This window comes from Scyliorhinus torazame, chromosome 1, assembly GCF_047496885.1.
Source record: "Scyliorhinus torazame isolate Kashiwa2021f chromosome 1, sScyTor2.1, whole genome shotgun sequence".
NCBI lineage: Eukaryota > Metazoa > Chordata > Chondrichthyes > Carcharhiniformes > Scyliorhinidae > Scyliorhinus > Scyliorhinus torazame.
The window spans coordinates 51,345,218-51,370,269 of record NC_092707.1 but is presented as its reverse complement, the minus strand read 5'-3'; the positions used below and the strand labels follow the sequence as shown (position 1 = coordinate 51,370,269).

General features: G+C 49.3%; 1 protein-coding gene across 1 annotated transcript in view; it reads right to left on the bottom strand.

Moving 5' to 3' along the window:
* The window catches only part of LOC140403908 (E3 ubiquitin-protein ligase DTX1-like), a 368,481-nt gene that overhangs the window by 16,621 nt on the left and 326,808 nt on the right, over window positions 1–25,052 (bottom strand). The window contains exon 6 of the mRNA XM_072492183.1: window positions 8,202–8,360. Within this exon, the coding sequence (XP_072348284.1) occupies window positions 8,202–8,360 (159 nt within the window). The remainder of the gene's footprint in view (window positions 1–8,201; window positions 8,361–25,052) is intronic.

The window sequence follows — 25,052 nt, the reverse complement described above, 5'->3', positions numbered from 1 at the left end:
CATTCATTGAGATCGAATCCTCAATCCCACTTTCCTGCCTTATCCCCATAACCTTTGATTACTTTAGTGGTTGAAAATGTGTCAACCTCAGCCTTGAACATAATTACTGACCCAGCCTTCACAGCTCTCTGGGGGTAGAGAATTCTATAGATTCTCTACCCTCTGAGAGAAAAAAATCCTCCTCATCTCTGTCTCCTTATGTTCTCTGCTATTCCAGGTCCTAAATTAGTTAACTCTTGTGCTATGTCTCAACAACAGACAATTGTGCCAAAATGTCCACTTTTTTGTGCTGTTAACTGATTTCCCATTTAGAACGGAGATGAACAAAGTTCAACTTTTTAAAAAATAAAGTTAGAGTGTCCAATTAATTTTTTCCCATCAAGGGGCAATTTAGCGTGGTCAATCCACCTGCACATCTTTCAGCTATGGGGGCGAAACCCACGCAGACATGGGGAAAATGTGCAAACTCCACAAGGACAGTGACCCAGAGCTGGGATCGAACCTGGGACCTCGGCGCCGTGAGGCAGCAGTGCTATCCACTGCGCCACCAAGCTGCCCGGAACAAGGTTCAACTTGACTAACTTATAGCAATGACAGTTAGCAAAGGAGAGAGCTGCTATATGCAATGTGGGGTCGATAGTCCTGGATGTTGAGAAGGGCAGCATGATGGCACAATGGTTAGCACTGCTGCCTCACAGCGCCAGGTACCTGGGTTCAATTCTGGCCTTGGGTGACTGTCGTGTGGAGTTTGCACAACATTCTCCTCATGTCAGCGTGGGTTTCCTCCGGGTGCTCCGGTTTCCTCCCACAGTCCAAAGATGTGCAGGGTAGGTGGGGTTACCGGGTTATGTGGATAGGGGGGGGGGGGAGTGGACTTAGGTAGAAACAAAAACAGAACATACTGGACAATCTCAGGGGATCTGACAGCATTTGTGGAGAGAAAAGGGAGCCAATGTTTCCAGCGTGGATGACTCTTCGTCAAAGACTCATCCCGACTCGAAACGTTAGCTCCCTTTTTTCTCCACAGATGCTGTAAGATCTCCTGAGATTGTCCAGTATGTTCTGTTTTTGTTTCAGATTCCAGCATCCGCAGTAATGTGCTTTTATCTTTGGCTTAGGTAGTGTGCTCCTTCAGAGGGGCCGGGCAGACTCGATGGGCCGAATGGCCTCCTTTTGTGCTGTAGGGATTCTATGATCCAAATCACTTCCCCACTCAATCCAAGAAGTTTCCTTCTGTTTTTAATGGAACTTGGCAAAAGTTTTTAAAAACAACACTGCCCGTAATTGACATATAAATATCCCTTGAGCCACAACAGGGCCAATAAGCAAATCCTATGTTTATACTGTTGTGCTGCCAGCTCCTGGCGCGTGTCTCTCGCAGCCTCAAAGTGAACTTCTTTGCTGGGCTTTTTGTCACAGGTGTTCTGAAGCAAATCCAGCAAATTTATTTGGGGTTGAAAACAGAAAATGCTGGGAATGTGCAGCTGGTCCAGCAGTATCCGAAGAGATATCTTAAGTTAATGTTTCATCAATTATGCTGTCAGCATCACAGAATTGATATGGTGTAGAGGGAGGCCATTTCGCCCTTAGTGTCTGCGCCGACTCTCAAAATGAACATGATGACTCAATGCCATTCCCCTGGCTTTTCCCTGTACTCCTCCACATTGTTTCTATTCAAATTATCATCTCATGCCCTTTGATTGAACCTGCCTGGACCACACGTCCAGGCAGCGCATTCAAGACCCAAACCACTCGCTGTGTGAAAAAGATTTTATCACATCACATTTGCTTCTTTTGCAAATCACTTTAAATCTGGGCCCTCTCGTTCTTGACCCTTTCACGAGTGGGAACAGTTTTTCTCTATCTACTCTGTACAGCCCCCTCGTGATTTTGAACATCTCTATTAAATCTCCTCTTCGCCTTTTTTCTCTCCAAGGAGAATAAAAATCTTTATTTCTGTTACCAGTAGGCTTACATTAACACTGCAATGAAGTTACTGTGAAAATTCCCTAGTCACCACATTCCAGCGCATGTTGTCATACAGTGAGGGAGAATGTCCAATTCACCAAACAAGCATATCTTTCGGGACTTGTGGGAGGAAACCAGAGCACCCAGAGAAAACTAACGCAGACACGGGGAGAACATGCAGACTCCACACAGACAGTGACCCAAGTGGAAATCGAACCTGGGACCCTGGCAACAGTGCTAATCACTGTGCTAACAGTCCCAACCTCTCCAATCTATCCTCATAGCTGAAGTTTCTCAGCCCTGTTTGGTGAAGGATCATGGGTCGAGATGTTCTCCCTCAACAGAGGCTGTATGACCTGTCAAGAGCTTCTAGCATTTTCTGTTTCAGGCATCTGGCGAAATTCCCCAGTATCGGCGCAATGTCCGCCGACTGGCGCCCAAAATGGCGCAAATCAGTCAGGCATCGCGCCGCCCCAAAGGTGCGGAATGCTCCGCATCTTTGGGGGTCGAGCCCCAACCTTAAGGGGCTAGGCCCGCGCCGGACAAATTTCCGCCCCGCCAGCTGGCGGAAAAGGCCTTTGGTGCCCCGCCAGCTGGTGCGGAAATGACATCTCCGGGCGGCGCATGTGCGAGAGCGTTAGCGGCCGCTGACGGCATTCCCGCGCATGCGCAGTGGAGGGAGTCTCTTCCGCCTCCGCCATGGTGGAGACCGTGGCGAAGGCAGAAGGGAAAGAGTGCCCCCACGGCACAGGCCCGCCCGCGGATCCGTGGGCCCCGATCGCGGGCCAGGCCACCGTGGGGGCACCCCCCCGGGGCCAGATCGCCCCGCGCCCCCCCCAGGACCCCAGAGCCTGCTCGCGCCACCTTGCCCCGCCGGTAAGGTAGGTGGTTTAATCTACGCCGGCGGGACAGGCATTTTAGCGGCGGGACTTCGGCCCATCCGGGCCGGAGAATCACGGGGGGGGTCCCCGCCAACCGGCGTGGCACGATTCCCGCCACCGCCAAATATCCGGTGCCGGAGAATTTGGCAACCGGCGGGGGCGGGATTCACGCCAGCCCCCGGCGATTCTCCAACCCGGCGGGGGGTCGGAGAATCCCGCCCCTATTATCCACCATAGCTTTCAGTTTATTCTAGTGTGTGAGCCAGCTGTGTAGCCTCTTATTGATGATGAACAGCTTTGGTCACGATCTAGCCTGTATCCAAGAGTTCAAACATGTATTCAAACATGCCGATTAGCTGACACCTCTCTGTGATGCTAATTATAAATCATCAAAGATGTGCTCACTGGTCAAAAGGATCCCTAAAGGCCTGGCTTCATACATGAAGTGAGGAAGAGGCGTTCTTAATGCAATACATCAGCAGCAAGACACCTGCATGATTTGCATTCTGCTATGTGCTCATCATTTAGCCTTTACCAACATAAACCTATATTTAGGTTTCAACAAAATGCTTCTTTTGTGTGTGTATGTCTTTAAGAGTTATTTTGAATCTGTGGTATTCTTTGCACCAGATGGAACACAAAACGAATATGGCTGAAGAAACATTTTAATATTTTAAATGTATTTTTAATAAACGGCAAAGCAAAAGTGAGTTAAATTAATAGCCCACAGCAACTAAAAGCTGAGTGCAGCAGCAGGAGCTTTACCATGAAATGTCCCAATTTCCCTGTTGTATTAACCCTGTAGCATGACCAATGATGGATTGTTAAAAAATATATATATATTTGTATTAAGGTTTTTTAACAACACAATTTTTCCCCCTTACAAACAATCCCCCCCCCCCCGCTAACAAAGTAACGCAAATTCTCCCTGAGCAAGATATATACATGACAAGATGGTATATTTACATAGCTTTATACACTGGCTCTTGGCCGCGCGTACCGTTTCCCCCCACCCTCCATGCTATCTCCCGCTCGTCCATCCCCTCAAACAGTCTCTCGTTCCCACCCCCCCCCCCCCCCCCCCAAGGGTTGCTGCAGCTGCTGATCGACCTTCTTCTAACGCTCCGCGAGATATTCTAGGAACGGTTGCCACCGCCTGTAAAACCCCTGTGCAGACCCTCTCAAAGCAAACTTAATTCTCTCCAATTTTATGAACCCCGCCATGTCGTTAATCCAGGCCTCCAGGCTAGGGGGCTTCGCCTCCTTCCACAATAGCAAGACCCTTCGCCGGGCTACTAGGGACGCAAAGGCCAGAATTCTGGCCTCTTTCGCCTCCTGCACTCCTGGCTCATCCACTACTCCAAATATTGCTAGCCCCCAGCTTGGCTTGACCCGGACTTTCACCACCTGAGATATTGCTCCCGCCACTCCTCTCCAGAACCCCTCCAATGCCGGGCATGACCAAAACATATGGACATGGTTCGCCGGGCTCCCTGAACATCTTTCACATCTATCCTCTACCCCAAAGAACCTACTCAGCCTCGCCCTCGTCAAATGCGCTCTGTGAACCACCTTAAATTGTATCAGACTGAGCCTGGCACACGAGGAGGAGGCATTAACCCTACCCAGGGCGTCGCCCCATAGCCCTTCCTCAATCTCCTCCCCAGCTCCTCCTCCCATTTACCTTTCAGTTCTTCTACTAGTACTTCCCCCTCTTCTTTCACCTCTTGGTATATTTCCGACACCTTGCCCTCCCCGACCCATACCCCCGAGATCACCCTATCTTGAACTTCTTGTGCCGGGAGCAATGGAAATTCCCTCACCTGTCGCCTCACAAAAGCCCTCACCTGCATATATCTAAATGCATTTCCTGGGGGTAACTCAAATTTCTCCTCCAGTGCCCCTAGGCTCGCAAATGTCCCGTCAATGAACAGGTCCCCCATTCTTCTTATCCCCGCCCGATGCCAGCCTTGGAACCCCCTGTCCATCTTCCCCGGGACAAAGCGGTGGTTACCCCTGATCGGGGACCACACCGATGCTCCCATTGCACCCCTGTGCCTTCTCCACTGGCCCCAGATCTTTAGTGTTGCCGCCACCACCGGGCTTGTGGTGTATTTTGTCGGCGAGAGCGGCAGCGGTGCCGTTACCAACGCCCCCAGGCTCGTTCCTTTACAGGACGCCATCTCCATCCTCTTCCATGCCGCCCCCTCTCCCTCCATAACCCACTTACGGATCATCGCCACATTTGCTGCCCAGTAGTAACTCTTTGCGTTCCAAGAACCATCTCGTAACCCTCGAGGTCTTATTTGCCCACACATACCCCATGATACTCCTACCTACTCTCTTGAAAAAGCCCTTGGTGATCACGATGGGGAGGCATTGAAACACGAACAAAAACCTCGGAAGGACCACCATTTTGACCGACTGCACCCTACACGCCAACGAGAGCGGGAGCATGTCCCATCTTTTAAAATCCTCCTCCATTTGCTCCACCACCCTCGTCAAATTCAATGATGGATTTTCTAAGGCCACGGTCCTACAATGGCCTTATCCTAGCATTATCCTTAGTGTGCAAGCCGGTGACTATTTCTCATTGGTTTAGCATGTCGAACAAGAGAGAGCACAGCCACTTTCCATGTTCTTTAACAGTACCACCACTGCCAAGTCTCCCATCATCAATACCTTGGGATCATCACTATTGAGGCACTGAACTGCATCAGCCATGGATACAAGGGCTGGGCAGAGGCCGGATACTCTGTGGCTCAATTCCCAGCTCCTCTACATCAGATACGCAGCTCAAGTGGGACTTCCCACAGCCCTCGTTCAGGACAGAGTATTTCAGTTGATCAGCACCCCTGCTACTGGACTCAATATGCCCCTATTCCATCGTCTGTTCATTGTGGCTGCATTACGTACAGTTTACAGGATGCCATGCCTAAGGTTACTTCAACAGTACCTCCTTTCCCGGCAAACTCCACCATCAAGAGGGACAAAAGTAATGATGTCTTGGATATTGAAACTTACAAGATACTGCGAGGTCTGGATAGAGTGGATGTGGAGAGGATGTTTCCACTTGTAGGAAAAACTAGAACCAAAGGACACCATCTCAGACTAAAGGGACGATCCTTTAAAAGAGAAATGAGGAGGAATTTCTTCAGCCAGAGGGTTGTGAACCTGTGGAACTCTTTGCCGCAGAAGGCTGTGGAGGCCAATTCACTGAGTGTCTTTAAGACAGAAATAGATAGGTTCATGATTAATAAGGGGATCGGGGGTTATGGGGAGAAGGCAGGAGAATGGGGATGAGGAAATATCAGCCATGATTGAATGGTGGAGCAGACGCGATGGGCCGAGTGGCCTAATTCCACTCCTATGTCTTCTGGTACTGCTCCAAGGCACACTCCACCCTGACATAGATACATAGCATAGTTCCTTCATCATTGCTGAGTCATTATCCTAGAATTCTCTAGTTAGCACTACCGTGGGAACGTTATTACTGTAATAATTGATGCAGTTTAAGGAGAAGGTCTATGTTTACAGGGCAACTAGCGATGACATTAGCCCCATCCTGAGAATAAATTCAAAACACATGAAGTCTGCCATTCCATTCTCTGGCTGCAGTTACCCTGAACTCCCTCCATTGTTCTACATTTGTTCCAATGAACAGCAGAGGCCCAGCAACAGCTTGACATTTTGAAAGACTGGTAGTGAACTAGATCAGACCTTAAGGGGGCGATTCTCCAAAATGGAGCCCAAGTGTTCGCGCCGTTGTGAACGCCTTCGCGTTTCACGATGGCGTGAAACAGGCACGGGGATGACCGATTCTGTCCCCCACAGGGGGCCAGCACGGCGCTGGCGCGGTTCACACCGCTCCAGCCTCCCTTCCCGGCGCCAAATGGGCGCCGCGCCAACCTGCGCAGACGTGGGGGACTTCTTCAGCGCGCCGGCCCCGACTCAACATGGCGTCGTGTTCAGCGGCCGGCCGCGCAACAAAGTAGGCACGGGGGGAAGAGGCCGGCCCGCCGATCGGTGGGCCCCGATCGCGCGGCAGACCCCATCGGAGGCCCCCCGGTGAAGGATCACTCTTCCCCGCCCCACAGGCCGCCCCCTGACCCTTCACGCAGAGTTCCCGCCGGCAGCGACCAGGGGTGAACAGCGCCGGCGGACCTCTGTCGTATCCGCGCGGCCCATCCGGGCCGGAGAATCGGCGGCCCCGCCGATTCCAGCGGCCCGCGCCACGTCAAATGCGCTGGCGCAAGTGGCGCCGATTCTCCACACCTCGGAGAATCGCGCGCAGGCGTCGTGGCGTCGTGGCGCGGTTGCGCCGACTCTCCTACCCGGCGCGGGGCTCGGAGATTCGCCCCCTAAGAGTGACAATCAGGAGGCGAGTCAATCAATCCATGTCATTCGCTGCCTCCAACCAATAACTAGCTCAGGAGCAGCATATCACGGAGCTCTTCGGAGATCACTTAGGAGTCGAGCAATGGAGCATGACATGAAAGAATCGAGGGATCAGGAAAATAACATAGGAACTGAATAAATCCCTTTGAAAAGGAAACCTGCCTGTGTGTTTTAATCATAGAATTTACAGTGCAGAAGGAGGCCATTCGGCCCATCGGGTTTGCACCGGCTCTTGGAAAGAGCACCCTACCCATGGTCAACACCTATCCCCATAACCCAGTAACCCCACCCTAAGGGCAATTTTGGACACTAAGGGCAATTTATCATGGCCAATCCACCTAACCTGCACATCGTTGGACTGTGGGAGGAAACCGGAGCACCCGGAGGAAACCCACCCACACACGGGGAGATGTGCAGACTCCGCACAGACAGTGACCCAAGCCGGAATCGAACCTGGGACCCTGGAGCTGTGAAGCAATTGTGCTATCCACAATGCTACCGTGCTGCCCTAAATTGTGGGCAGCACAAATATTGCTTTTACTCAATTGCTCAGTTTTATCTCTTACATCACATTGCATTGCTTGACTCTTAGCCAACTAAGCCATGGCCTGCCCGTGATTCTAACAGAACAAGCTGAATGGGCTGGCTGGCTTTTTCACACAACTACTTTCTCCACACCCCATTAATTGACGCTACGTTAGACAGAATTACAACTGTGTGACATTTGATGTATGTACAAAGTCCTCGTTATGCAATTTTAATCAGTCTCTCTTGGTATGTTGAACCTGTGGAACTCAGTACTATACAGGTGCTTCATGACAGAGGTTCTTGACGGAAGCAAAATGAAATTGGTATTTTAGGGTTTTACAAATTGAGGAGAAAGCGAACATTGGAAATGCTATCGTTACTCCCAATGCTTCACTGTGGTGTTACCTGCTGACAGGCGGCTCTCACCTTGTTGCCATTGTTGTACATGGCCACGAGACACAGGAGGTGGTACATATGACTGCATTTACTGAGCTTTCCAACAAGTTCCGGCTTCACCCCTTTCAGGCTCATGACACCCTCGTAGCCCGACGAGCTGACCAGCCTTTCCATGCAGATGGTGCAATCCTAATCATAGAAAAAAACAACACAAATTACAAATGATCCCATTCAGCTAATTCAGTCTCCATCCTCGTGTTTTCTTTGGTATTATCTATTTTTCTATGGATATTGTCTATTGTAGGCAATCCGAGATCTCCATAAATTCACTTCATCTGTGATTCGTAATACGCTGGGGGATCAGCTCTGACTGCAGGATATCTAATAATAATAATCTTTATTAGTGTCACAAGTAGGCTTACATTAACACTGCAATGAGGTTACTGTGAAAAGCCTGTAGTCGCCACACTCTGGCGCCTGTTCGTGTACACTGAGGGAGAATTCAGAATGTCCAATTCACCTAACAGCGCGTCTTTCAGGACTTGTGGGAGGAAACCGGAGCACCCGGAGGAAACCCACGCAAACAAAGGGAGAATGTGCAAACTCCGCACAGACAGTGACCCAAGCGGGAATCGAACCTGGGACCCTGGTGCTGTGAAGCAACAGTGCTAACCACTGTGCTATTGTGAAATGGGGGATTTGTTGATATTAACAGCGATGGGGTTGTCTAACGTTACTGGCCATAACAGACCAAATCTAAAGCTGGAACTAATTCCATTCAATCGTAACTACGATTTTCATTTGTTGCCAGCTCCTGATGTAGTGGGTTTCAAAAAGGAAAATCTGGAGTTTTTTATTTTGGCAAACCATTCTTGGTTGAACCTTAAGTGGCATTAAGTGGATTATGGAACAATGACCACTGGATGATAGCTCTTTAAATTTCTACATGTGGACTGTCAGTCCTGTAGAACAAGTCCCACAGGATGGAGAATGTTGAAGCTACCCAACCAACTTCCAAATAGGAGAAGCTGCAACATTTGACAGCAAACACTTCGCCTCTTCATTGTTTTTTTACTTAAGATAAAGACCAAATACTGAGAGGTGTCTGTGGTGACGCTGCCAGTCCTCACGTGCCTTATCAAAATGGCTACTGGAGAAGATAGCAGAGCTGAACACAATCCTCTTTTTGCTCAATGTTTAAGAGACTTTAATGCAGAAAAAAATGCAAGGTGCCTCATGAGGGGGGGGGGGAAAGAAAAAAAAAAAACAATGTCGCCAAGCATGATGGGAGGGTTTGGAGAAGTGACAAGGTGATTGGTTGCTGAATGGATGTTGCAAAGGTTTTCAAAGCTATGGAGGGTGTAAAGGCAGGGTGGTTTAGAGAGGGAATTCTGGAGGTAGGATAGTGGTGGCTGAAAGATCTATGGACGATGGTGCAAATGTATAAAAGACCAAAACTAGAGGACGCAGTGGCTTGGCAAGAGATGCAAGAATGGAAATGGCCCCAGAATCGGGGGGAGATTTGAAGGGGATATAAAAGCAAATTGCTGCGGATACTGGAATCTGAAACAAAAACAGAAAATGCTGGACAATCTCAGCAGGTCTGACAGCATCTGTGGAGAGACAAGGGAGCTAATGTTTTGAGTCTGGATGACCCTTTGTCAAAGCTGGACAAAGAGTCATCCAGACTCGAAACATTAGCTCCCTTTTCTCTCCACAGATGCTGTCAAGCCTGCAGAGATTTGAAAGGATTTGAAGACAAGGACAAATATTTAAAATTGAATGCCATGGAGAACAAAGCGGCAACCTAGGTCAGTGAGGGTGTGGATGATGGATGAACAAGGAATACTGTTGGAGCGGTGGTTGGGTCAGCGGAGTCGAGGCCAAGAAACTGAAGCGAATGTAGAATTGCTTATAAGAGACAGAGTGGACATGGGTGCCCTGTTTCCACTAGTGCAGAGGTCAATTATTATGGGGCACAGATTTAAGGTGATTGGTAGAAGGGTTAGAAGGGACATGAGGAAAAAAACCTTTTTACTCCGAGGTGTTTCGAATTCACCATCCTGTTGGTGGTTGAGACAGAAATCCACTACTCATTTAAAAAGGTATGTGATCTGCACTTGAAGTGATATAATCTACAAGGCTATGGGTCAGATGCTGGGAGGTAGATTAGAATGGGCAGCTAGTTTTTTATCTTAGAGCCGGCGCAGAGACGATGGACCGGAATGGCCTCATTCTGTGCCGTAAACTTTCTAAGGTTCTCTGGGCGGAATTGGTTAACCTGGCACAGACCAGTAATCGAATGTCACACCGTGTGGGCAGTTAGTTCTTAAATCATGGAGGGAGCTCATGAATCACTATTTAAGGTGCTAATAGGTTTCATAGTCACTAAATAATTACAAGACACTTTCGAAAACCAATCTCAGCACTTCAGTGTCTCTTCTATGTAATAGGCCTTGCAAACAGAAAAACATCAGACAGGTGGATCTGCTTGAAGTAGATCATTTATTTCAACAAACTGTAACACATTATAGATAATTTAATAAAGGAATAATTTCCATTGATAATATACTGAAAATATTAAACTCTAGCCTCTCAGCATTTGTTCATTTATGAAGCAGCAGATCTTTGCACTCCACTGCTCAACAGTTAAGTCTTCAGATGTCTGGCAGCGAAATTTAGTAATGCAGCCATTGATTAGATATTTATTTCCACTTTTGGTGCTAACTTCTGATTATTCAGAGTCAAGGCACTAGGACAGAGTTGCTGCAGCCATAAGTGGACTGTGGGTACCCACAGCTCTCTGACAGAAATGATGCTCTACATTAAGGTCATAGCTCCTCGAATACAATTCTTCAACTGCATCATTGGGGATAACCGATTCCAACTTTGGCATCAAAGAGATAACTCCATCTGTTCTGTGACCATTAGAAGATATGATCTTAGAGCCTCAACTGATAGCTTATTGTGTAAAAACATCATGTGACATTAAGCCAAATAGACTACGGAAGTCCCTATTTTGACCAGGGCAATGCTGAGTTAACTATCCCAACCCAGGACAGCAGTGGTGATCCTACAGTTGTCTTAGTTCCCGGGACTAAGGAGAAGGGAGAGAAGTCAACTGGGATACCTCTGCTGGAAAAATTAATATATTGACATGTGGAGTGGATGTAACACCCCAGAGGTTGCTTGGGCTCGCTGTATGTGCTAAAAACGAGGAGGGGTTGCTTGTGCGGGGTATAAAGCACCAGTCACGACCTTCAGGATAGAAAATGAAAACAAACTGGAGCTCTGTCATCTGAAGCATTAGGCGGGACTATTTAGAAGGTTTACCTGATGTCACACCAAAAGTTGGCTCATTTTACAATGCTGGAATTTCTGTGATATTGTGATATTGTGATGTTGGTGGCGAGATGGGCAGCATATTCCTCTTGCTTATGAATATCAAAGTGCAGAAGAGAACAAGAAACGGTCTGACCTGATGCTAAAAAAATGTTCATGAAGAACTGTCTACGCTTCCTTCCTGTCAGGCTTGAAAATAACATCAATTTGTTGCGGAAATAATTTTATGAGGGGATAACTGAATAACTGAGCCATGTGGCGGAACTTTCCGGCCTCACAGCAATGGGTTTTCTGGCGGTGGAGGCAGCCCGCCATCGGCTGGTGGGCAACCTGAGGGCGCGGCCAATGAGCCATGGAAAACGGCATTGCCTTCAGCAGGACTGGACGATCCCTCCCCCAGCAGTGGCGAGCTGTCTCAGCCGCTGGAAAACCCGCCACAGGGTGGGGGAGGGCGCGGAAAATCCCAGCTATCCCAGCCTAACACCTTTTTCTTTCCGGAGGACAATCCCAACGACGGCTAAAAAATAAATTACCTCAATTTATCTTTTACACATAAAAGCCACATTGAGTATCCCTCGTCAAGAGACAATGCCCTGGTTTGATCTGACTTGGCTTTGCACTGGAGTTAATTAAAATCCCTTGAAACAATCCGCCCGTCATGCAGAAATCAATAGCTGATTGAAGTGAAACGTAAGTGCATTAGTAATAGATTTCTGAGTGTAGGGCTGAACAGCAAAATTAACTTGAAAATTGATGAATGTTTCAAATTTGTCATGATTCTGAAAGTGGAGATGACATCGTCAGCTTAGTCAAAATGAGAGTTTAAAAAAAAATGTATTTCTTCTTGCGATATGGGGACCAGCAGTGACGCTACATTTACTGTTACCCCTATTTGCAATGAAGAAATTAGAAGGCCAACTCATGGCTAAATGAGTGAGTGTAATCATCTCGCATGTTTACGCTTCATGGTCAAATTGCCAGATTTATTGAATTCATTTTGCAATTTTCTCTGCTGGGATAGGAAGTCAGTCAACCTACATAACTACTTCAGTACTACACATAGTTAGTGGCTATGGTTTTAAAATACTCTTTATTTAAAATACAGTTGGGTTGCATTTCCAACTAAAGTTTTCGGCCGGTTTCTCTGCTACTAGATATCAGCCATATTACAGATTATATTTTATTACTACGAAGCCCACAACCAATATTCCTGTCAAGTTAAGCAGTCATGTGAGAGCCAATCTGTTAAAAGTCATAAACAGTTTTGTTCCCCCCCCCCCAAAATCTTTGATTTCACCACCCACCAACCACCATGGCCAGAATCTTTAGGGTGGCAGGGTTTCCCTTCCCACCGTCCAAGGAGTTGGCAAGTAACACCCCCCTCCGATACTGCGCAAACTGTTATAAGGAGGATGCTAATGGAGGTGACCTTACCCGAGGCCTAAACAGCGCTCGGGTACCATAATTCCCCGGCCCCTCTTGCCAGTCTGGAAATAGAGGCTGGACAGGAAACAGCCCCCTTAACTGATCAATAAATGGCCACTTAAGGGCCTCAACTGGGGCAAGGGTGGAAAGGCCAGCCTAAACCTTGCCCGTCACAATATACATTTTTGCAGAGGCCGGGGCCGGCGGGAGCCCTGTGGGAAGGCCATTCGAAATGTTTTATAGCCAGCCCCTCCCTATAAAGCCACTGGTGGGGGAATGTAAAATTCTGCCTGGTGTCCTGCGGGAGCCACCTGTCACCTAGTAACCTATTTGAGCTATCATCACAACTCCTCATTGGTGATAGAAAATCTATTTCTGGCAGACTGAGTCTCGCACCCCACCTCAGTAAGTCATAATGTAGCCTCCTAAAGGGTAATGAGCTTCAAACCGGTGGCACCAGTTTCTGTCTCAAAGGTTTTGATGTGGCCACACTGCACGTGCAAATCAGGGGGCCCTTAGCCAAACCTGTATTGGGCCTTACAGGCTCCAGTTGTCCGCTGCTCTGCAGGAATGAATTGAAGACCCCTTTCCCCGCTGACAGCAGCCTCAGGTTAGCAGTGGGGTGGTGGGGACGAGGCAGCAACAAAGGCAGCAGAACCTGGGCTCAGGGCAGCTTCATTTCTCAAGAGGGCTCGTAAAACAGGAGGGAAACTGATTAAGTATACTAATGATGGGCCTAACACCTCTTTTACGTGGCTGTGCCAGATGTCTGAAAGTGCCCAAATTCAAAATTGGAGAGGGATCTTTCAGGCATCCTTGGGCCAGCAGACACTGGCTCCTGAAACCAGCCAGCACTGCACCCATTTTTCACCCATAAAATGGGTGGCACGATAGCACAGTGATTAGCACTGTTGCTTAACAGCACCAGGGTCCCAGGTTCGATTCCCGGCTTGGTTCACTGTGCGGAGTCTGCACATTCTCCCTGTGTCTGCGTGGATTTCCTCCGGATGCTCCGGTTTCCTCCCAGAAGTCCCGAATTCTGAATTCTCCCTCAGTGCACTCGAACAGGCGCCAGAATGTAGCGACTAGGGGCTTTTCACAGTAACTTTGTTGCAGTGTTAATATAAGCCTACTTGTGACAATAAATTTTTAAAATTATTATTAATTAGGTGCAGCCATGTCAAATTGCTAGGACAATGATATTAAATGCCTGTGATGTTCTAAATGAATGGCTGACATTCCAACTGCATGACCAAACTGTCTTCAGTTTTCTGACCAGCTTTCCATTTTTGATTGTACAGCTTTCCTCCCTCAATGATTAAATTCATTTTTTTTTAGAAAATATTTTATTGAAGCATTTGTAATTTTCACAATTTAACATGTAGACATTTCTAAAACCTCATGGGTCGACGCACAAAATACCCCCTAACGGAACAAACAAACAATAAACCACGTCCCCGGACTTCCGGTGGTGCTCGCGAGCGGACTGGCTGCGTCGAGAAGAGGCTCCCGCCGGTCCGCGATTTTTCGGACTTTTTCGGGGGTTTCCCCGTGGTTGTCTCTTCCCAGGTTTCTTTTCGGCCTTTGGGGCCTGAGGGACGGGAGTCGGGTTTGTCCGGTTTGGAGCTGGTGAGGAGCCCCGCGGGAGGGTCCAGCGGCCGGAGCGGGAGGCATCGACCCAGAGGTCGGATGCGTGGGCGGAGCTTGACACGAGGCGAGGCAATCGAGGTGGCAGGCCTGAGTGCAGAACGCGATGTAGAGGGGGACTAGAGCACACTGGGTGGCTCCCACTGAAAATGGATCTTTGAGAAGTTTGAAGTCCGGTCCCCGGGGGAAGAGATTTCTTGACTTTGGAATTTTGGGGAAAAAATTTGTGAAAATAATTATTTAGTTATTTTCGGATTGAAGAAAGAAAGAAGAAATAATAAGTTGTTAGAGGAGGCGAAAAGCAGCTAAGAAGAAGGAAGAAAACCCGGGTTTGCCGTTGAATGAGAAGGCCAGCAAAAGCGCTGACAAGATGGCAGATGCCGGACTGCATGGTGGGGCCACACTACTTAGCGTGGAAAAGATGACCGAGGTGATGGCGGTGGAGCTGGAAAAGCAGCTTGCGAGGCCTATGGAGGCTTTGAGGAAGGAAACGGTGGTCGCATTGAAATCATTGGTGGAGGAGGCAATCGCCCCGGTGAGGGTAGCTGTGGCAAAGACATCGGCCGAGGTGAGAGAGCAGGGCGAGAAGATGAAGGAAGTGGAGGAAGCCGAGTCGCAGCACAGTGACCAGCTCACCTCGATGGGGGACGAGCTGCAGAGAGTGGTGGAGGTCAACAGAGGACACCAAGCAAAGCTCGAGGACTTGGAGAACCACTTGAGACGGCACAATCTGAGAATTGTGGGCTTGCCCGAAGGGACAGAGAGCCCAAGGCCAACAGAGTACTTCGCTAAGAAGTTGGCGGAGCTGATGGGAGAGGGTGAGAACTCCTCCCAGTACGAGCTGGACCGAGCTCATCGGTTATTAAGGCCGAAGCCCAAAGTGAATGAGCCGCCAAGAGCAGTAATTATCTGCTTCCATAAGTACTGCATGAAGGAGGTGTTAAGCTGGGCGAAGCAGAAGCGCGAGGTGCAGTGGGACAGTGCTGGAGTTCGGATCTACCAGGACTTGACGGTTGAGTTGGCAAAGAGACGAGCGGCGTTCGGGCGGGTGAAGGCGGCACTGTACAAAAAGGGGGTGCGATTTGGTATGGTGCACCCGGCGAAGCTGAGGTTAACGTATAACGCCAAAGACTTTTATTTTGAGACAGCGGAGGCGGCTGAGGCTTTCGTGAGGGCAGAAAGCTTGGGACTGTGGACTGTGTTTGGGCAGCTGGAAAATGTATAAATGCTACAACTTTCTTTTTACTGATGTGTATTGTAATTTACTTCCCTTTGCATTGTAACAGAGTTCAAGTTAATGGTTGGGTTGATTGGCGTTCTGTGTTGCGACGGTTAAATCTTATGTTAGTGAATTGTATGGGTTGGATTGTTGGTTTTGTTTTTTCTTTCTCTGGGACTGGGTGGAAGGGGACGATATACCTTGGCGGGGGGAGCCACCCGCGCTAGCTAACTAAAGTCAGCTAGTGAACGGAGGTGAGGTGAGAGGAGGGCTGCAGACGTTGGAGCCTGGATAGCAGGCTTCAATGGGCCTACGAGGCGAGCGAGAGGGGGTGGAAGGGATTGATGCTGGGAGATGTTTTTTCAAGGGGAAATGTAGGGGGGTTCTTGGGAGGGGGGGCAAGAGGTTCGATGTTAACAATGGCAGGGGTGGATCAGGCTTAAGTGGCAGGGCCCAGTGGTGTGATGATGGTGGATAAGAAGGGTGAAGGGGGTGAGAGACCCCCAGTTAGGATAGTCACGTGGAACGTGAGAGGGCTAGGAGGTCCGGTCAAGAGGTCAAGGGTGCTTGCTCATCTTAAAAGTTTGAAAGCCGATGTGACAATGCTGCAGGAGACTCAATTGAGGGTGAAGGACCAGGTGAGACTTAAAAGGGCTGGGTTAGCCAAGTGTTTCACTCTGGATTTGATGGAAGGGCGCGAGGGGTAGCGGTGCTGGTCAGCAAAAGGGTACGCTTCCAGATGGAGAAGGTAGTGGCAGATCAGGGGGGTAGATATGTGATTGTGGCAGGGGCACTGGAAGGGAGATGAGTGGCGCTGTTAAGTGTTTACGGTCCCAATTGGGACGATGGGGGATTCGCGAAGAAGGTGTTTGGGGCCATCCCTGACTTGGAGACGCACAAACTGATTGTGAGGGGAGACTGGAACTTGGTGCAGAAGCCAAGGTTGGACAGATCACGGCCCCGCTCACTGGTCCCATCGGGGGGGGGGGGGGGGGGGGGGGGGGCGCGAAGGCGCTGGCTGGGCTAATGGTGGAAATGGGAGGGGTGGACCCTTGGAGATTCCTGCACCCATGGGAACGGGAGTACTCGTTTTTCTCAGCAGTACATAAGGCATACTCGCGGATCGACTTCTTTGTGGTGGGGAAGGCTTTGCTGGCGGGGTTAAGGGGTCGGAATACTCGGCAATTGCAGTGTCAGATCACGCTCCACATTGGGTGGATATGGTACTGGAGAAGTGGGTAGCGCAGAGGCCGGGGTGGAAACTGGATATGGGGCTTTTGGGGAACCAAGTGTTCTGTGAGAAAATTGAAAAGGTAATTAAGGAATATGTAAGCTTCAACTGTACGGGTGAGGTGTCGAAGGCAGTTGTCTGGGAGGCTCTAAAGGCGGTTGTGAGCAAAGAACAAAGAACAAAGAAAATTACAGGACAGGAACAGGCCCTTCGGCCCTCCCAGCCTGCGCCGATCCAGATCCTTTATCTAAACCTGTCTTCTATTTTCCAAGGATCTACTTCCCTCTGTTCCCCGCCCGTTCATATATCTGTCTAGATGCATCTTAAATGATGCTATCGTACCCGCCTCTACCACCTCCGCTGGCAAAGCGTTCCAGGCCCCCACCACCCTCTGCGTAAAAAACTTTCCACGCACATCTCCCTTAAACGTTCCCCCTCTCACCTTGAAATCGTGACCCCTTGTAATTGACACCCCCACTCTTGGAACAAGCTTGTTGCTATCCATCCTGTCTATACCTCCCATAATTTTGTAGACCTCAATCAGGTCCCCCCTCAACCTCCGTCTTTCCAACGAAAACAATCCTAATCTACTCAACCTTTCTTCATAGCTAGCACCCTCCATACCAGGCAACATCCTGGTGAACCTCCTCTGCACCCTCTCTAAAGGAGTACACGTCCACAGGTCATTGAAAGGGGCAACACAGGTGGAGAAGGTAGTCAAGAAGGCATACGGCATGCTTGCCTTCATTGGCCGGGGCATTGAGTATAAGAATTGGCAAGTCATGTTGCAGCTGTATAGAACCTTAGTTAGGCCACACTTGGAGTATAGTGTTCAATTCTGGTCGCCACACTACCAGAAGGATGTGGAGGCTTTAGAGAGGGTGCAGAAGAGATTTACCAGAATGTTGCCTGGTATGGAGGGCATTAGCTATGAGGAGCGGTTGAATAAACTCGGTTTGTTCTCACTGGAACGAAGGAGGTGAGGGGAGACCTGATAGAGGTATACAAAATTATGAGGGGCATAGACAGAGTGGATAGTCAGAGGCTTTTCCCCAGGGTAGAGGGGTCAATTACTAGGGGGCATAGGTTTAAGGTGAGAGGGGCAAGGTTTAGAGTAGATGTACGAGGCAAGTTTTTTACGCAGAGGGTAGTGGGTGCCTGGAACTCGCTACCGGAGGAGGTGGTGGAAGCAGGGACGATAGGGACATTTAAGGGGCATCTTGACAAATACATGAATAGGATGGGAATAGAAGGATACGGACCCAGGAAGTGTAGAAGATTGTAGTTTAGTCGGGCAGCATGGTCGGCACGGGCTTGGAGGGCCGAAGGGCCTGTTCCTGTGCTGTACATTTCTTTGTTCTTTGTTTGTTTGTAAAGCATCCACATCCTTCTGGTAATGTGGCGACCAGAACTGCACGCAGTATTCCAAATGTGGCCTAACCAAAGTCCTATACAACTGTAACATGGCCTGCCGACTCTTATACTCAATACCCCGTCCGATGAAGGCAAGCCTGCTGTATGCCTTCTTGACCACTCTATCGACCTGCGTTGCCACCTTCAGGGTACAATGGACCTGAACTCCCAGATCTCTCTGTACATCAATTTTCCCCAGGACTCTTCCATTGACCGTGTAGTCCGCTCTTGAATTAGATCTTCCAAAATGCATCACCTCGCATTTGCCTGGATTGAACTCCATCTGCCATTTCTCTGCCCAACTCTCCAATCTATCTATATTTTGCTGTATTCGCTGACAGTCCTCCTCGCTATCTGCAACGCCACCAATCTTAGTATCATCTGCAAATTTGCTAATCAGAGGGGTGAGGGGTGAGGTAATTTTGTTTAAGGCCAGGGTGGACAAAGAGGAGAGGTTGGAGCGGCAGAGGGTAATAGATGAGATGTTGGAGGTAGATAGGAGTTATGCAGAAGATGGGGACCCAGCGAAGCTGGAAAAGTGGAAGGAACTACAGGTGACCTCCGACAGACTGTTTACCAGGAAGGCGGTGCGCCAACTGAGAGGAGCAAGGAGTGCAGTTTATGAACATGTAGGTAAGGTATGTTAGCAGGTCAGCTCCGGAGGGAAGCAGCGGCAAGGGAAATTCTTCAGGTGAGGGATAGGGCAGGGAAGTTAGTGGTGGTTCCGGAGCTGATTAACAAGGTTTTTGAGGAGTTTTATGAGAGATTGTACAGGTCAGAGCCACCCGGGGGAGACCGTGGGATGCAGGAATTTCTAGATGGGTTGGAGTACCAGAGGCTAGGAGAGGAGGACAGGGCTACATTAGAAGGAGCAATAGTGCAGCAGGAGATAAAGGATGTGATTGGGAAGATGCAGTCGTGGAAGGTGGCAGGGCCGGATGGGTTTCTGGGGGAATATTATTAAAAATGCAAGGATAAGCTGGCACCCCTGATGGTGGGGATGTTTGAAGAGGCGATAGGGAAGGGGGTGTTGCCACAGACCCTGGGGCAGGCATCGATTTCCCTGTTGCTAAAAAAAGATAAGGATCCAATGGAGTGTGGGTTGTATAGGCCCATATCACTTCTGAATGTGGACGTAAAAGTGTTGGCGAAGGTACTGGCGGGTAGGCTGGAGGAGTGCCTCCCGAAGGTAATAGGTGAGGATCAGATGGGGTTCGTGAGAGGGAGGCAGCTTTTTTAAAACATTAAGAGGGTTTTGAACGTTATGGCACCGGCAGAAGGGAAGGAAACAGAGGTGGTTGTGGCATTGGATGCTGAGAAGGCGTTTGACCGGGTAGAATGGGGGTAATTGATGGCAGTTCTGGAGCGGTTTGGGATTGGACCAAGATTTGTGAACTGGGTAAAGCTACTATATAAGGAGCCGAGGGTGAGTGTCCGCACAAACAACATCAGCTCGAGATACTTTTCTCTCCACTGTGGGACGAGGCAGGGATGTCCTATGTCCCCCTGCTGTTTGCACTTGCGATTGAGCCATTGCCCATCGCATTAAGAAGTTCGGGAGCATGGAAAGGAATAGGAAAGGGGTGGATAGAGCATAGGGTGTCCTTATATGCCGACGACTTGCTGTTATATGTGTCGGAACCGAGTGTGTCGATAGGGGGAATATTGGAGCTACTGCGGGTATTTAGGTCTTTCTCGGGGTACAGGCTGAACCTAGACAAGAGTGAGTACTTTGTGGTGTCTTGACCGGAGGTGGGGGCAGGAGTGGGGGGGCTGCCATTCTGTAGGGCAGGGACTCACTTTAGGTATCTGGGGGTGCAGGTTGCCTGGGAGTGGGGGAGGCTTCGCAGGTACAACATCTCTAGTTTGGTGCGGAGAGTGAAAGCTGATCTGGCAAGGTGGGATGGTCTCCCTCTGTCACTGACGGGTCGGGTACAGGCAGTCAAAATGAATGTGTTGCCACGATTTCTGTTTATCTTTCAATGTCTACCGATTTTCCTGCCAAAGGCTTTTTTCAGGGAGATTGAGGGAAGGATTACCTCGTTCATATGGGGAGGGAAGGTGGCCAGAGTCAAAATGTGCTGCGACAGAGGAGAAGGCAGGCAGGGGGGTTTGGGTCTTCCGAACCTGATGTACTACTACTGGGCGACGAATTTGGAGACGATGCGGAGCTGGGTCAGAGGGGATGATACCCAGTGGGACAGAATGGAAGAGAGTTTGTGCAGGGGGTCGGGATTGAAAGCACTAGCAACAGCGCCGCTCCTGATAGCACCAGGGAAATATTCAGGGGGTTCGGTAATAATAGCTTCATTGAAAATCTGGAGACAGTTTCGCCAACACTGGGTTGGGGGCAGGGTCAAGGGAAATGCCGAATCGGAGGAATCACAGATTTGAGCCAGGGAGGTGGGAAGGAAATTTCTGGAAATGGGAAGAGAAGGGGATTAAGATGCTAAAAGACTTGTTTCTTAGGGGTCGGTTTGCAGGATTGAGGGAGCTGGAAGCAAAGTATGGGCTGGAGCAGGGGGAAATGTTTAGATACATGCAGGTTCGAGATTTTGCCAGAAAGGAGATACAGAGCTTCCCGGAGGAACTGGCCTCCACATTGCTGGAGGAGGTGCTGACGACAAGGGGACTGGAGAAGGGGGTAGTGACAGCGGTGTACGGAGCTATTCTGGAAGAGGATAAGGCACCACTGGAAGGGATCAAAGCAAAGTGGGAGGAAGAGTTGGGAGAGGTGGGCAGCACGGTAGCATAGCGGTTAGCGCAATTGCTTCACAGCTCCAGGGTCCCAGGTTCGATTCCCGGCTGGGTCACTGTCTGTGCGGAGTCTGCATGTTCTCCCCGTGTGTGCGTGGGTTTCCTCCGGGTACTCCGGTTTCCTCCCACAGTCCAAAGATGTGCAGGTTAGGTGGATTGGCCATGCTAAATTGCCCTTAGTGTCCAAAATTGCCCTTAGTGTTGGTTGAGTGGGGTTACTGGGTTATGGGGATAGGGTGGTGTGGGCTTGGGTAGGGTGCTCTTTCCAAGAGCCGGTGCAGACTCGATGGGCCGAATGGCCTCCTTCTGCACTGTAAATTCTATGAAATCTAGGTCATAGAGGAGGGGGTCTGGTGTGAGGTGCTCCGGAGAGGAAATGCCTCCACCTCATGGGCGAGGTTGGGGCTGATACAGCTGAAGGTGGTATACAGAGCGCACCTCACGAGGGTGAGGTGAGCCGATTCTCTGAAGTAGAAGATGTGTGTGAACATTGCAGGGGGGGGCTGCTAATCACGTCCATACCTTTTGGTCCTGTCCAAAGCTAGAGGATTACTGGAAGGAGGTGTTTAGGGTAATTTCCAAGGTGGTGCGTGTGAAACTGGACCCGGGTCCCCGGGAGGCCATATTCGGGGTGTCGGACCAGCCAGGGTTGGAAACGGGTGTGGAGGCAGATATCGTAGCCTTCGCCTCGTTGATCGCCCGAAGGCGGATCATGTTGGGATGTAGAGCAGCCTCTCCACCCAGTGCCCTGGCGTGGCGGGGGGACCTGTTGGAATTCTTGACTCTTGAGAAGGTTAATTTGAACTGAGGGGAAGCTCGGAGGGGTTCTACAAGTCATGGGCACTATTTATTATGCACTTTCAAGAACTGGATAACACCGAACATTAGTTGGGGGGGGATGGGTGGGAGGGGAGTGGGGCTGTGTGTATTAAGGGTGACTATGGGTCATAGAACATAGAACGATACAGCGCAGTACAGGCCCTTCGGCCCACGATGTTGCACCGAAACAAAAGCCATCTAACCTACACTATGCCATTATCATCCATATGTTTATCCAATAAACTTTTAAATGCCCTCAATGTTGGCGAGTTCACTACTGTAGCCGGTAGGGCATTCCACGGCCTCACTACTCTTTGCGTAAAGAACCTACCTCTGACCTCTGTCCTATATCTATTACCCCTCAGTTTAAAGCTATGTCCCCTCGTGCCAGCCATTTCCATCCGCGGGAGAAGGCTCTCACTGTCCACCCTATCTAACCCCCTGATCATTTTGTATGCCTCTATTAAGTCTCCTCTTAACCTTCTTCTCTCCAACGAAAACAACCTCAAGTCCATCAGCCTTTCCTCATAAGATTTTCCCTCCATACCAGGCAAAATCCTGGTAAATCTCCTCTGCACCCGCTCCAAAGCCTCCACGTCCTTCCTATAATGCGGTGACCAGAACTGTACGCAATACTCCAAATGCAACTTACAGCTGCAACATGACCTCCTGACTCCGGAACTCAATCCCTCTACCAATAAAGACCAACACTCCATAGGCCTTCTTCACAACCCTATCAACCTGGGTGGCAACTTTCAGGGATCTATGTACATGGACACCTAGATCCCTCTGCTCATCCACACTTTCAAGAACTTTACCATTAGCCAAATATTCCGCATTCCTGTTATTCCTTCCAAAGTGAATCACCTCACACTTCTCTACATTAAACTCCATTTGCCACCTCTCAGCCCAGCTCTGCAGCTTATCTATATCCCCCTGTAACCTGCTACATCCTTCCACACTATCGACAACACCACCGACTTTAGTATCGTCTGCAAATTTACTCACCCACCCTTCTGCGCCTTCCTCTAGGTCATTGATAAAAATGACAAACAGCAACGGCCCCAGAACAGATCCTTGTGGTACTCCACTTGTAACTGAACTCCATTCTGAACATTTCCCATCAACCACCACCCTCTGTCTTCTTTCAGCTAGCCAATTTCTGATCCACATCTCTAAATCACCCTCAATCCCCAGCCTCCGTATTTTCTGCAATAGCCTACCGTGGGGAACCTTATCAAATGCTTTGCTGAAATCCATATACACCACATCAACTGCTCTACCCTCGTCTACCTGTTCAGTCACCTTCTCAAAGAACTCGATAAGGTTTGTGAGGCATGACCTACCCTTCACAAAGCCATGCTGACTATCCCTGATCATATTATTCCTATCTAGATGATTATAAATCTTGTCTCTTATAATCCCCTCCAAGACTTTACCCACTACAGACGTGAGGCTCACCGGTCTATAGTTGCCGGGGTTGTCTCTGCTCCCCTTTTTGAACAAAGGGACCACATTTGCTATCCTCCAGTCCTCTGGCACTATTCCTGTAGCCAATGATGACATAAAAATCAAAGCCAAAGGTCCAGCAATCTCTTCCCTGGCCTCCCAGAGAATCCTAGGATAAATCCCATCAGGACCCGGGGACTTATCTATTTTCAGCCTGTCCAGAATTGCCATCACCTCTTCCCTACGTACCTCAATGCCATCTATTCTATTAGCCTGGGGCTCAGCATTCTCCTCCATAACATTATCTTTTTCCTGAGTGAATACGGACGAAAAATATTCATTTAGTATCTCACCTATCTCTTCAGACTCCACACACAACTTCCCATCCCTGTCCTTGACTGGTCCTATTCTTTCCCTAGTCATTCGCTTATTCCTGACATACCTATAGAAAGCTTTTGGGTTTTCCTTGATCCTACCTGCCAAATACTTCTCATGTCCCCTCCTTGCTCGTCTTAGCTCTCTCTTTAGATCCTTCCTCGCTACCTTGTAACTATCCATCGCCCCAACTGAAACTTTACACCTCATCTTCACATAGGCCTCCTTCTTCCTCTTAACAAGAGATTCCACTTCTTTGGTAAACCACGGTTCCCTCGCTCGACGCCTTCCTCCCTGCCTGACCGGTAATCTCTGATTCCTTTTTGTCATTTGTTTATGTAAACATGCGGGCTAATGTTTGGGGGTTGGTGGGAGGATGGGATCGTTGTTATTGTTATGGGGATTGACATATTTGTTGCTGATTATTGTTTATTGTTGGTGGGTGTAAATTTGGGAGAAAATGTGAAAAAGGAGAATAAAAATATATATTTTTTTTAATTAATTAAACCACGTCGCCCACTTCTCCCACCCTGTCCCTAATTACCCATATACTGAGTCGCCTGTCCTTATTTAACATTACCATGCCTCCTGTTTTCCTCACCCGCCCTTTTCCCTTTCCCCCCTTACTGCGGACATTCAATTTTTGTTGAAGAAATCGATGAACGGCCGCCAACTCCAGGCGAATCCCGATATTGATCCTCTCAGAGCGAACTTGATTTTCTCCAGACTGAGAAACTCTACCATCTCGCTGACCCACACTCCTAACTTCAGGGGCTCCGAGTCCCTCCATCTCAGCAAGATCCGTCCCCGGGCCATCAGGGAGGAGAAGGCCAGGATATCTGCCTCCCTCCACCCCTTTGCCCCCGGATCCTCCGACACACCAAATATTGCCAATTCTGGACTCGGAGTTACCCTACCTTCCAGGACTTCTGACATAACATCCGCAAATCCCTGCCAGAATTCCCTGTTTCGGACATGCCCAAAACATATGAACATGGCTGGCCGGGCTACCCCCACACCGTTCACATCTGTCCTCCGCCTCCTTGAAGAACCTACTCATCCGGGCTACCATCATGTGGGCCCTGTGGACTACCTTGAACTGGATCAAGCCAAGTCTCACACAGGCCGAGGATGCATTTACCCGTTTCAAGGCTTTTTCCCACAGTTCAGTTTCCAGCTCCCCTCTTCCCATTTCCTCTTCACC